The sequence below is a fragment of the Spermophilus citellus genome (assembly GCF_964194105.1).
Source record: "Spermophilus citellus genome assembly, chromosome: 3".
NCBI classification, from domain to species: Eukaryota; Metazoa; Chordata; class Mammalia; order Rodentia; family Sciuridae; genus Spermophilus; species Spermophilus citellus.
In genome coordinates, this window is record NC_138184.1 from 34,129,685 (window position 1) to 34,144,904 (window position 15,220).

A 15,220-nucleotide genomic window follows, 5' to 3' on the forward strand; every position below is an offset into this window, starting at 1 on the left:
ACCTTTATGTTATTTATTTATTTTTATGTGGTGCTGAGGTTCAAACCCAGAGCCTTAAACATGCTAGGCAAATAGTATATCACTGAGCTACAAACCTAGACCCTAGAAAATAATTTTTATACCCATTAATACACCAGCAATTTAGTATAATGCATCTGAAATCATATTTTGAGAGGAGAGAAAAATTGAGCTCCAGCTGTGCATTGGGAGAAAGTCAGGCTACACCAAAGAGAGAAACATGTTTCAAAGGACAGGGGAGTCTAATGTTACAATTCTCTCCAAGACTTACCTGGTTTCTTTAGTACCATATACTCAAAAACATATTCACATGTTCTACAAAATAAATACAATAAACTTATATTTATAAATATGTTCTTTAGCTGGTTCCAGTAAACATAGAGAAAACAGTATTTAAGGAGATATTACCTGCTATACAATGGTTCTTGAGATTCACCAAGAAAATTATAGCCAATCTCCATTGGAAATTTAAGACTTCCCAAATACTCGCCAGTACAAAGGTTCAGAAATATATGCCTGGGGGTGGGGGGGTTTCAGCAGAGTATGAGGAATAGCAAATTTGGCAACCAATAGCAGAGTAAGGTAAAAAACAACAAACCCTACCATCAGGATCCCAACATGTGTATTAATACAAGCCATTTACTCCCAGTGTTACAAAGGATGAATCCTAAGTTTTAATGACAGCATGGAGAACCCCCAAATCCATGGCAAGAAATCAATGTGCTCAATGTGAAGAAGAGAACTCTGACATCTTTGTCCAACTTTTAAAAACCTTGATTAAAGCTTAATTAATCAAGTTGGTTGAACTAAAAATAGTAGATCAATGAGAAGGTCTTTGTGTAGTTTATAGATAATCTTATTACAAATTTGATATGTTTATCAAGAATACAAGCAGATGGTCTAGTGTAAATTTCAATTAGACATACAATATGAAAATGTGGAGTGTGTAGTCATGATATTTAGTTTTGAGTCCCAGTTCTACAGCTGTGCGACCTCAGTCAGGTTACTAAACACGAGCCTCCCACTTTCCTAACAATGAATGAAGATCACATAAGATTATAATTTGGTCTCTACAGTTCAAGAAAATGAGGCAGGAGCTCTATTAACAATAGGAAGGAGTTGACTAAGTACATATTTCATTTCTATAGGAGTTCTATTATTTAAAAAGACTACTGCTGGTTCAAAGGTAATCCCAGCCAACTGGGTGGCTGAGCCAGGAGGATTATAAATTCAGAGCCAGCCTCAGCAACTTAGCAAGGTCCTAAGCAACTTAATGAAACCCTATCTCAAAATAAAAAATAAAAAAGGGCTGAGGATGTAGCTTAGTGGTTAAGTACCGTAGGTTCAATTCCTGGTACCAATTTTTTTTAAAAAGAGACTATTTTTATTTTTTAACTTACTAATTTATGCAGTGCTTATACAGTACTGACAAACACAAACCTAAACACTTATAATTCATTTTTTAAATGAATAAGTCATTTTAACTTCCTAAAAAGCTTATGAGGTAGGTACTGTTACATTTACTTTATAGATAAGACTGACGTTAGAAATTTCCCAACTCTGCATAGCTGGTAAGAGAGAACTGGAAATTTATACACAGACAACCTAGTTCCTGAGTTTGTATGCCACTACAAAATTATACCATTTCACTACAAGATAATTTTGTTGCACAAATCTCAAAGATGGTATTATGAAGAGCTCCTAACCCATATCATCAGGCCACTTTTATATTGCTTAGAATATTTTTTAGGATTATTAATCAATAGTTAAAAATTTAAATCATCACTGAACTATACATTTAAATATGGCTAAATTATTTTATTTTGTTTATATTTTCACATAATTAAAAAAATCTACTATTATGTACATTTTAAAGTACTTTATGTATTCGGTTTTGAGATGTAGAATTTTTATTTTGTGAACTGAATACATCATATTAAGTCTGTAGCAAGAAAACAGTGTAAACACTGCCATGCAAAATGATAGTGAAGTATTAGTAATATATTGATGAATAAAGCACAGGGAGCAAATAAGCATTGAGTCAATACATAATTTTTAAGGCCAGTGCTTATCTGAAGTGCCACTATCTCCCACTTTGGTAGCTGGGCTGACTGTTAAGCAACACAGGAGAAATGTACAGGTTTAAATCTGTCATGAAAATAAGCATGTGCTTAATTTCCCTGAGTCTTAAAAACATCAAGATTGTTCTAAATTACTTTTTAAAAATATTTTTAGTTGTAGATGGACACTTATCTTTATTATATTTTTTTACATGGTGCTGAGAATCGAGCCCAGTGCCCCCCGCACACACATACCAGGTAAGCACTCTACCATGGATCCACAATCCCAGCCCCTGTTCTAAAGTATTTTAAGCAACAGTATTAATGGATATCAAAATATGCACCTAAAAAAATTATACACTTGGCTGCTATTTTCTAATCCATGTTTGTTTGCTGTGATAGTTTAGATGTGGTGGCCCCCAGAAGCTCATGTGTGACAATGCAGACAGTATGAAGGAGAAATGATTGAATTACAGCTATAACATAATCAGTGTATTAATCCCTGATGGGATTAACTAGGTGGGGGCTGAAAGCAGGTGGGGTGTGGCTGATTTCGTGGTCCATTGAGGGCATAGTTATAGGGTATATATTTTATATCCGGTGACTGTAGTGTCTCTCTGCCTTTCTGATCACCATGTGAGCTGCCACCTCTTCCACCATGATGTTCTGCCTCACCTGGAGCCCCTGGGAAATGGAACCTGCTGTCTATGGATTGAGACCTCTGAATCCACGGGCCTCCAAATAAACTTTTCCTCTTCTATAATTATTCTAGTTGTCCTTCAGTCACAGCAGTGAGAAAGATGACTAAAACTCTTGCTTTTATCAACTATGTATTTATGGGAAAACATTGGTTGTATTTACTACAGGCAGATGCTCAGATTCTAATGTTTAATGATAGAATCACAAGAGTAGGTAAGAATTTAGGTGAAGAGAATGGTTAAATATGTCACACAGAATCAGTATGGTAACTAAATACTACTTATGAAATTTGTTTTCAAAATTAGTTTAATCAGCATTGTTCAGAGTTTAAAATAATGGGTTTTATTTAATTCATGAAATGACTTTGTAAGCCAATAAAATCTTTTGCTATAAGATACCTAAATAGAAAAAAAAGTGGAAAGAGAATTAAAGAAAAGATAAGGAAAAAGATGTCAATATATTCCATTGCAGACTTTCCAACATAAAAGTTTTGGACTTCACCATTCCCTATTGAAAGAATGTATCAAGAAGTTAATTTACAACTATTTAGTAATCTAAAAACCCCAACACAGAAGACTCATTGTAAGACAGTCTTAACTTTATTCATAAGGAGTATGACTGAGAGGAATTTAGTTAGCCTTGTAGACTGGCTAAAAACAATATTTTTAACAGAAAATACATATCTCTAGAAAACCTAGAAAGTTATATATTGGAATGTCTTAGAAAAGAATATTACTATCCCACTGAAGAGTCAGTATGACAAACCTAGTTAATACTTAGCACATTTTTCTTTTGATGAGAAAGGTAGCTACCTATTCTGTCTTTTATAGACTGAGTGAATTTGGTCATATTATTTGGACTTGGACTTTAAACTTTCATACAAGTTCACAGCTGTCTAAACTCATAAGTGATGAAGAAGAGAGATGACAGAGGCGAATTTAAGAATTTATGTAGCAGCAAAGTCAGCATATATAAATGTAAGTCAGAAAAGCAGAATAGAGATAGGAAAAGAAACTGGTTTCATTCAATTGCAAAAAATGTGAGAGACAGAATTTCTTGTTCTCCTTCCAAATTCCATCAAACAAGTCCAAAGTACTCTTGAGGCATTGCTGATACTGGGGCCTATTCATTCACAAAGCAATCAGATTAAGAAAACTCTAACTTATCTCCTATTTTCAATAGTTCTTAGCACTTCTGTTTACACTAAACTAGAAAGGCATTGTAGTAATAGCCTCATTTCAGTCATGTACTGAAAATCAAAGAATAAGATGACCAACTAACTCTATTTTCCTCAATTTCTAATACAGGATGTACCCCACCTGATTCTCTTCTTGATTGCCCTTGGTATCCCTTTAAATACATTATAGACATAGAGGTTCTATAAAAACAAAATACATGATTTACCTTTCATTTAACCTTTTACTTTCAATGAATAACTAATATTTATTGGGGGTTTATTACAGGACCAAATGTTACACTAAATGCTTTACAAGTATTATCTCAGTTAACTCTCACAATAATTTTATGAGGTAGATACTGTCATAGTGTCTATTTAATAGTTGAAACACCTGGGATTTGTAAATGTTAAGTGACTTGTCTGAGGTCATTCATTAGTAAGCAAAAAGAGCCAGCATTTAAACTCAAAGAGCTTGCCTGACTCTAGAGTCTGCCTCTTTAGCTACTTTGTTAAACCACTTCATAACTTTACTCCTTTCCTGAGGTTTCTAGCAGATTATTCACAAATAAGTTACAATTAAAGGAACATGTTCTAATTCTATTAACCACTTTCCAGGCCAAAATCTAAACAATGCTTAGAAAACAAACAAAAAGTTGTAATCCAATAATTCTTTTTTTTTTTGCAGTGATGGAGAATATTTCATCAGTGCTTAATTTTTATTTGTACTACAATAATTCTAAAATTATGGCAAATTGAATATAAATATGGAATTAGTATGATAACATTTTACTGAGAATTTGGCAACTATTTTAGACTATTTGCTAGTAGGAATGATACAACAGTTTCTTGGTTTTTGGTTTTTGTTTTCAAATGTATGTTCCCGATCAGTTGGCTCAACAGATATGTATCCAGTTTCACTCCATTACTCTGAGAGCAACACTGCCTAATGATCTAGTTATAAAATCATTTGCTAATCTTCATCAGAGACTGCATGCTTATAATTTGGATCCTCATGAAACATCGAAAAAACACTTGCACAAATATATGTTAATCCAGATGCACTGGTCAAATGATTATTGCATATGCAATATCAAAATATCAAGAATTCTGCTTGTTCTTCGTGGTTTCTAGCCACCCAAAGGGAAAACCAAAAAAAAAAAAAATATGTAAAGAGCACATCTACCAAAGATTGCCATCATTCAACATGTGCATTAGAATTAAAGGATGAAAATTTTCATTATTGAGAAAATACTCAACAATAAATTAAAGCACTTGGCATGCATATGTAAATTGGCAGACTGTACAAAGAGAAAAGTATTTGACTTGAGATTTAGATATCTTGAGTCTAATCATTGCCTTATTATTTATCAATTGATTCAGCATGTAGATGTGTAGTCTGAATCTCACTTTTTCATGTGTCAAACAATGATAATACCTATGTTCATGGGGTTGCTTTAATATAATGCGTAAATACTCAAATGACATCTGGTACCCAAATAAATGGCTGCATATCTATACAGGAATGTCCTGTTTACAATGGTAAACACCCTGCTGAAATAAGTCAAAAGCATCTATTAACACTATGGACAAAAGAAAAAAAAAGCTAAATATGACAATAGGTACATCCTACTACCAGGGAGTCTGTTGTGTTTGCTATATCAAAATATGTGACACTGGGAACTTTATAAAGAAAACAGTTGTTTTTTTTTTTTGGTTTTTTTTGTTTTTTTTTTTTTTTTGGCTCATGCTTCTTTCTGGTGACTAGAGGATTCAAAAAGTATGGAACCAGCATACTCAGAAGGGTACCCTTGCTATACAACAATATGATGTATTTGTCAGTTTTTCATCACTATAAACAAAATACTATTGTAGCTAACTTTGTAAAGAGAAAAAATTATCTAGCTTACAGTATTTAGAGGTTCATAGTACAAGATCTGGAGGCTCCAGGTGTTTTACCTCTGGTGAGGAGAGCAGATGGCAGCACCTCATGAAAGCACCTGTGTAGAAGAGCTCACATTGCCAGAAAGTCAGATGGAGACTGGTGTTCCACAATCAACTCGCAGGGCATGCCCTCAATAACCTAAGGATGTTCCCACAAGGTTCTACCTCCTAAATGTTCCACCACCTTCCATTAATGCCACCCTAAATACCAAGCCTTCAATAACAATGAATACTTAGGGGACATTCAAACCATACCCATACCAAAGCAATGACAGAGAAGTGAAAAGAGAACTGGCTGAGTTCACAAGGGGCCAGGCTCAGTCTTTTATAACTATACACTCCCTCAAGAAGTAATTCAGCTCTGTTGAGAACTAGTCATGTTTTCTAAAGGTGGTGCCCTTAAGATCTAATTATCTCCCTTACAGTCTCCACCACCTCAATACAATTACATTGGGGAATTAAACCTCAACATGGGTTTTGGTGGAGGCAAACCACATTCAAACCATAGCAGAGGGTAAATCACCTACTTTTCCTTGGCAATATATGAAACTAGAAAGGCAGCAGTCAAGCAATCATTGCAGTATACTGCTAGTAGTATTGTTATTTATGCCCAAGGCAAATTATAATGATTTTATACAATAGCTGATCAACTTAAACATGTTATAAATATTAAGTTCAAATCCTGAATCGGTTTTATTAATGCTATATACAAATTATGCATAATGTTGAATGACAAGAACAACCTAAAGCTGTGTTCAATTAAAGTGATTAGTATTCAGTTAGACATGTTAACCTATGAACGCATAATTTCCAGGCAAATGAAAGTGCAATACTAACAAATTAGTACACAGAAGAAAGAAAGGCAGTAGAAAATAGTAAGCCATAGCCAAAGCTAGATTAATATATTAATGGTAGGGATAAAACCAACAAAAATGATGTCTCAAGGCTGAGAAAAACTAAATCAGTATTTCTTCCTCAACTACCCATTGAAGTCACTTGTGGAACTCAAAAATGCTGATGAATTCTTCTTATCTTTTCCTCTTCTGCTATGTGGGGACATAGTGGAAAGAAGACCATCTGTGAACCAGGAAACAGGTCTGCACCAGACACTGAATCTGTCCTTGACTTGACTGGAATTCCCAGACTCCAGAATGATGAAAAATAAATGTTTATTACTTACAAGCTTTAAAAAAAAAGCTGATGAATTCTACCTAACTGCAATTTTGTACCTGTTGACCAACCTCTCTCTATTCTTCTCTGCCCTTCTTACTCTTCTAAGCCTTTGGGAACCAATATTCTATGCTCTACATGTATGAGATCAACTTTTTTATCTTCTATATATGAGTGAGAACATATGGTCTTTGTCTTTCTGTGTTTGGTTTATTTCACTTAATATATGTTGCTGCAAATGACAGGATTAGCCAGGCACAGTAGCATATATCTGTAATCCCAGCAGTTGGGGAGGCTGAGGTAGGTGGATTGCAACTTCAAAGCCAGCCTCAGCAAAAGCAAGGTACTAAGCAACTCAGTGAGCCTCTGTCTCCTAAATAAAATACAAAATTGGCCTGGGGATGTGGCTCAGTGGTCCAGTACTCCTGAGTTCAATCCTGGGTACCCCCCAAGAAAAAGACAGATTTCACTCTTTTTGAAACCTGAATAATATTCAATTGTATACACACACACACACACACACACACACACACACACACTACATTTTCTTCATTCATCTGTTGATGGGCAATTAGGTTGAGACCTTACCTTGGCTTTTGTTAAGAGTGCTGCAATAAACTTGGGCCTGTAGGCATCTCTTCAACATATTAGAATCAGACTATGTAAATTACTCCTGACAAATTTCAAATTCTGAGAATACTTGTTCAGATAATTTAAAAATACACTTTAATTTTTTTTTTAAAGAGAGAGTGAGAGAGGAGAGAGAGAGAGAGAGAGAGAGAGATTTTAATATTTATTTTTTAGTTTTCGGCGGACACAACATCTTTGTTGGTATGTGGTGCTGAGGATCGAACCCGGGCTGCACACATGCCAGGCGAGCACGCTACCGCTTGAGCCACATCCCCAGCCCTACACTTTAATTTTTATACTTATATTTAAATATAATTTCTTAGAAATGTCCTGTTCTTTATTTACCACATTATTACAAATCTAAGATTTTGAAGTCAGTTTTATGAGCAGCTAGGTTTCTCATCTACTAGAAAGGTAGAGAGAGCACAGGATATATACTCTTTCCTGTCTCCCATGGTTGCCAGTAAATGTGTCTAGAACATACCCAAAACATGAGAGCAAAGAAGGGACTTCACATTAAGATGACTGGTTCACAACTAATTTCTTTCTAGTTGTTTCAAACTGAATTATATAAAAGTGCTATTTATGCAAAAGATAAAGTAAGTCCCATTTTACAGTACCTCAAATTTTCACAGATTTTATTGAAGATAAAACTGCATGCTTATATGTATATTTCTCACTATCCAAATTGAGTCAAATGTATTCACATTTATGACATCTACCTTTTTTCAGATTTTTAATGAAGAGTGATTTGCAGATGGAAAGTTTCAATATTAGAAAATAGATGAAGATAATTGAATTTATATATGTATATATGACAACAATCCTCAGAAATAAATCTATTTCACTTATTTTCATCAATTTGAGAATCTAATCTATTAATTGTAGCAAAGAATTTTACATTTAAAAAGAGTCAAAAGGATGCTGCAGGAGTTAGCATGATGAAATATTCTTTTTGAAATTTGAAAAGCTGATTGTACTCCATAATTAATTTTCCCTGTGACTATGGCTACAACTGAGTCTTCCCATGAAAATTTTAAAACTGCCAAATGACAGTCTTAAACTGTTTCAAAAGGCAATTACATAAAGTTTTCAGTTGATTTTTATTATATTGCCATTGGAAAAATAAAATCGAGAATTCCACTGCTATTTTATACCCATAATTTCTTTGGAAAAAAGCTTTAAAATACAAATATTTGAATTTAAGCAAGCAGTATGCATTATTTTGTTTATATAATCAATTATTTATATAAATAAATAACTATGTAATTGTATATCTTTTAGGATCTGAAATGAAAACAAATGCAAAAAGAATACTGATTTTACGTTACTGCACCTACCTTTAACGTGATACTATAATGTCCAACAAATGTTGCATTTATCCATGATCTTGAATGTGGATCACCCAAGAATTCTATGTGATATTGTTCAACATTTCCATCCAGGTCGTAAGTCACATATTTACCTTTAAACGGATCAGGGCAAAGTATTCCTGGCCAACTTTCAAAAGAAAATATTTTAAATTATTTTGATGCTTTAAAAAAAGACAGATATCAACACATCTCTCAAAATCATTTATTAGACTTCTTCCTTTGAATTTTAATGACTTTTGAACAAAACACAAATATATTTCTACTAACATCTTTTAAAGATAGGGTATTCATTTGAGACAAGTAGTAAGTTGTATCTACTCTGTAGCTACAGAAATCTTTGAAATAGTCACTAATTTAAGATATAGATAAGATATAAAAGGAAAGAATTATAAAACAAAAGAATGATCTCCAGTGTCAATAAGTGACATTTAGGCCCTACTGACTGGAAAGATAAGAAAAAAAATTCATCAAATTCATGGCAATACTGAATTAATTCTAACCGATCAGAATGGTTAATTACCAAAATATTAATACCCTGGCATGGCTGCTGACAGAAGGGGACACAATTTTCTGAACAAGGATTGCCAAAAAAATACTACCAGCTCAGGCTGTAACAATACTATGCAGTAAAACTATTGTGGGAAAAGCAGAGACAGAGCACCACAGTTCTATACTGTCACTTTTAACTATATCTGCTTTGTTGGCAGCTAACCACCTTGTTGAATGTCCTGGAAAAAAAATTTACTCGTATTAAAAATAAACATGTAGAAAAAATACATTCTTTCATGGCATAAATCTCTAGAAACTTCTCGATACGTTTCAGGTTTATCTCTGGCTATTCACTTCCACTTTTGTCCCTTTCAATTCTTCCATTTTTCTATTCTAGTTTAGGAACCTTAGGTCTTTCAACCAAATTAACATCTATTTTTAAAGCAACCAAACTGTAATTGTTACATCTCACTGTTTAAACTCTGTAGAATTTAAGGGGCTCATGTTTACTACTTGGAGCTTTACACCTCACAGCAATTTTAAAAAGGATTGATTATGCCAAGTAATTTCAAATTATAGGTAGTACTTATTCCATTTAGCATAAACCTCTCAAGATTTCTAACACTTAAGTCACAAAAGAGAGAAATATTTTGCAGACAAGTTGCTATTTTGATGATAAAAATTATGATATATCCAGTATCGATTGGGCCCAAGACTATTCACTTTAAATTATCACTCTATGAAATATAAATAAAAGAGTAAACTCTTAAAAAGAATTAGATGTTAATAAAAGTTTCCATTCATTAATTAAGGCACATTAAACTATAGACAACACCACATGCTGATTTAAAGATGAATTATGTAAACTATTGTCATGTGTCCAAATACTGGGACACTTTAGCATTTCTTCAAGCCACAGAGAGGAATTTTCTGACTCCTAGTCTGTATATCTCAGCTAATAAAGAGTGTACCAAACTAAAGGAAAAGCTAAGCAGAGGGAAGAGATGAAGAAAACATGATTACTTCTCCCCTACTGCTATATCCATCAGCTGACTTGCTATGATTGAAGAAAGCTGATGTCCATTTCCGCCCTCACACTGACCTCAGTTTCAGTTCAAACACTGTCAACTCTAAGATTGTACTGTGCACTTCTACTTCCCTATTTTTCTTTTCGTACGGAAAAGAAATTCTTAAGTATCATTCTACTGACTTAAAAGTGGAAAGGAACAGTAAGAATAGACAACCCAAAGAAAAGGTATCAGAATTACAAGAAAAGTATATGTTTAATGTTAGAATCTATGGGCGATAGAAAGTAAAATGCATAAACAAGGTTAAAAACGGGGGGGGGGGGGCTGCAGGCTGTCTGGGCATGGTGGCACATGCCTGTAATCCTAGCAGCTTGGTAGGCTGAAGAAGAAGGATGGTGAGTTCAAAGCCAGCCTCAGCAACTTAGGGAGGCACTAAGAAACCCAGTGAGACCCTGTCTCTAGATTTTAAAAAAAGTGGGAGAGCGGGAGAAACAGGGAGTTGTTGGGGATGTGGCTTAGTGGTTCAATCCCTGGTTCCAAAAAATAAAAAATGCTAGGTGTTACAATTAATCATGTGCAAAGATAAATTTTAGCAGGATAAACCACCTCAAGGAAAGTACCAATATATCATGAAGAAACTGATGTTGTACACATTTATTATACCGTGGAACTGATTTGTAATAAGATAATTCTTGCCCCCAACAAAAGCATGGTTGCATTTGCCTTTTATTTATACCATATTAGAAATGTGTCACTATCATTTTCTAATTATGGTTTGGATGTTTAAGAGGAGAACAAACTTAACTTGGGCCTTATTCCTAAAATGTTGGAGTAAAATGGATGAGTTGGAATCATCACTATATGAATATTATATGGGCCAAGAAATCTCTGTGCTGTATCTAACTTACAGGAAGACATACAGACACATAGACATTATATTAATTTGCATGTAAAATAATGCAAATAAAAAACAATCAATTAATGTTTATAATACTGAAAGGATTTAATAGAAATCTCAATTTATACATTTATATACTATCTAAAAAGTATCACTGGATTGCTTTGTTAACTTGAAGGCATATTTTAATACCAAGTGCTTTGGATGATAGCACATTAGGGTGCAAATATATTTTCTATAAATGAATTTTCATATTTATGAAAAAGCTTTGTAAAATGCTCTATAAATATATTCAAAATAGTTATCCTAAATAAAATCTAGTTTCTGCTTGGCAATATATCTTCCTAAACTAAGTGAGATGTGAACTATTATTTTCTCCTTTTAACTTCTGGATTCTTTCTAGCTGAATACAATACTATTTTTTGAATATTAAAAAGCAAACCTGCTTAAACATTGTGGAAATAGTTTTGTCTTCATAGTATGTACAACTCTATCCCAAGTATATATAAGAATAATCCAAAGACACAGACTGCCCATGTATTTTTGTTTAGTTTTTTTTAATGTGGTGCTAGTGATCGAACCCAGTGCTCATGCATGCTAGGCAAGCAGCGTTCTACAACTGAGCCACAACCCCAGCATGCATATGTATTTTTATAAATACATGAGTGTGTGTTGCATCAGCAAGTGGACATAGATGTAATTAATATAATCTGATTCCTCGTGGAGCTTGCCCATAAAGAGAGTGCTATTATCTTGACAATGATTTATTTTTATAAATAGGCATTTCTTGATTTTGTATCAGTTTCCCTTTAGCTTTATAAAAGCAGGTCAACACTTCTGAGAAAGAAGAACTTTGAGATGTTGACAACATTTGAGTTTCTGAGTCTTAAAATCTGGATGTAAGGCCATGGGTTACTGAGAATTGACCCAGATAATGCTACAATGCTAAGTATCTCTGCAGCCAGTAGCTGGTCTTTCCACTTGAAACTTCAGCATCTATAACATTGTTTAATTAAGATCTGATGTTTGGCTGTTTCTTATAGGTTAATTCTATCTTTACATTTTACTACTACAATTTATCCTATCATCTTTTGCTACTGAATAAGCAACATAAGTACATTGACTTTCTTAATTTGAATTTTAAATTTGTGTTCAATTTAGTTCATAAAACGGAACGTAAGTGGCCACTTAGTCAAAGGCATCCTACTTCTGAGTAAGGAAGAAGTGAGATATAGTTGTATTTTTCAGGCATATTGATGGCCCTAATTATATATTAGATATAACTTAGGGTCAGAAGTAAAATATATTTCATTTGTAATTTTAAATTCTAAGCCTCAGTAGCACAAAACTGTAAAAGAATTCCTAATGAAATTATTAATAGTTTTTTCATTATGTGGTGACCAAAACAAATCCATTTCTTGAGTTAGAGTTGTTAAAAGTTCAGTACTACCCTTTGAGAATACAAACACTAAGCTTTCAAAATGTTAATTTTAGATGTGAAAAATTAGATGGGACTACAAATACCTTCATAAGTAACTTCATAAAATGAGTGTTTATATTCATACCTCTTAAAATACTTGTTATTAGCCAACTTTTTCTTCTTGATGTCCACTTAATTATTACATGGAAGTCAGTAACATTTTTTACAACAGTATTACATTTGATACCTAGAAAAGACCTCATCAACAAAGGGCACATAATTCCAAAAGATTTCACACATTTTCCAAGATAGTATATTAGTTCACTAGGGTGTCTTGACAAAATATCACAGACTGGGTGGGTAAAATAATAGAAATTTACTCTCTTACAATCCTAGAGGCTTGAAGTATTGATGCATTTTGTTTCTGGTTCTCTTTCCTTGGCTTACATATGACCACCTTCTTGCTGTGTCGTTACATGGCCTTTCTTCTCTGTATATGCATTTCTAAAGTTTCTGTGTATCAGTCACATTAGCTTAGGATCCACCATAATGGTCCCATTTTTACTTAATTACCACTTTGAAGGCCCTATGTCCAAATATAGTCATACGGTGAGGTACGAGGTGTTAGGGCTTCATTATATGAATTTTAAGGGAACAAAATTCAACACATACTAGTAAGTGAGAGAGCAAGAACATGAATCTAGGTATTGACTTCAAGGGCTGCTGTATTTGTGTGTATGCTGGAATAAGCCAATTATACCATCTCACACTCAACATCTTATATTTTCATGGAGAAGAACATGAATGAAAATAAGATAATGAGCCAAAATATCCCAGCTTTGAGAATTTTTGCTTAAGAATGTAATATGAAATAGTATGAGGTTTTGGAATGATAGTGGCAATAATGTTACCATGTTAGAATCTCCTGAAATTTTCTAATGTAGGTATGTAAAATATAAAAGCAATACCATACAAGACACACAACATCTATGTTAAAATTTAATAGTTATTTAAGAACACAAAAATAGGACTAGTAGGTGCAAACTACTGACAATTACAAGACCTGCAAAATATTAGCTTCTGTGTGAGAAAAGAAGAGTGGGTAAGGAAGGCAACCAGAGGGCTAATGGCTTTGAGAAATGAGAACTTCAAAGTTGCAACAAGCATTCAGCAAAAAATGCAGCAGGGAAAACTGCAACAAATTCTGAAGGTGTTAAAGCAGTCTGGGCACTATGAACACTTAGATCTAATAAAGATCATTTGCAGGACAAAAGTTCATACTGATGAGAAACTCCTAGTAGAAAAATCAGATTAGAAGAGGACAAGATCAATAATAACAGAGGGAAATAAAGATCCAAACAAAAGTGAGGATATAACACATAAGGTACCTTCCATGAAAGAAAAAAAACCGATAAGTTGTATTTCATTAAAATTAAAAAATTATAACATTTGATATGCAAAAAACACTGTCAAGAGACTAAGAAAACAAGCCACAGACTGAGAGAAAACATCTGTAAAAGACATATTTGATAAAAGACTAGTATTCAGAATATATAAAGTACTTTTAATATTTTAGTACTCTTAATATTCTAAAATATTAAGAGTATTTTATATATTTAAAAGATTTAAATATAGGCAAAATATCTGAACAGATGCCTCTCTTAAAAAGATACAAAGATGGCAAATAAACATATGAAAAGATGTTCAATAGCATATATCTCTAGGGAAATGCAAATTAAAACAACAGTGAGATACTATCACATGCATATTAGAATAGCCAAAACCCAAAACACTAACAACAATGCTGGTAAGAATGTGGTGCAACAGGAATTTTTATTCATTGCTGGTAAAAATACAAAATGGTACAGCCACTCTGGAAGACAGTTTAGCAGTCTCTTAAAAAATTACACATATCATACAGTTCAGCATACTGCATTCTTTGGTATTTACCCAAAGGAATTTAAAACTCATGTTTACACAGAAACCTGTATATAGATGCTTATAGAAGTTTTATTCATAATTGTCAAAACTTGGAAGCAACCAAGATGTACAGGTAATAGGTGAATGGATAAATAAATTGTAGTACATACAAACACGGAATTTTACTCAATAATAAAAAGAAATGAGCAATGGAGGCATTAAAGAACATGGAAGAAATGGAAATGCATTTTACTAAGAGAAGAAAGTTAATCTGAAAAGGCTACATGTTGTATGATTCCAACATATGGCTATCTACAAAAGGCCTAAGTATGGAGGCAGTAAAAAGATCAATAGTTGCTAAGAGTTTGCAGGGAGGGATGAATAGGTGGAGCACAGA

The 15,220-nt window shown here is 33.4% G+C and overlaps 1 protein-coding gene across 2 annotated transcripts in view; it reads right to left on the minus strand.

The window, feature by feature from the left end:
* Nucleotides 1-15,220, minus strand: part of ZCWPW2 (zinc finger CW-type and PWWP domain containing 2) — a 147,963-nt gene that overhangs the window by 76,672 nt on the left and 56,071 nt on the right. For both annotated transcript variants that reach the window (XM_081285004.1, XM_081285003.1), the window contains exon 4: nucleotides 9,036-9,195. In XM_081285004.1, coding sequence (XP_081141130.1) covers nucleotides 9,036-9,195 — 160 coding nt within the window. The remainder of the gene's footprint in view (nucleotides 1-9,035; nucleotides 9,196-15,220) is intronic.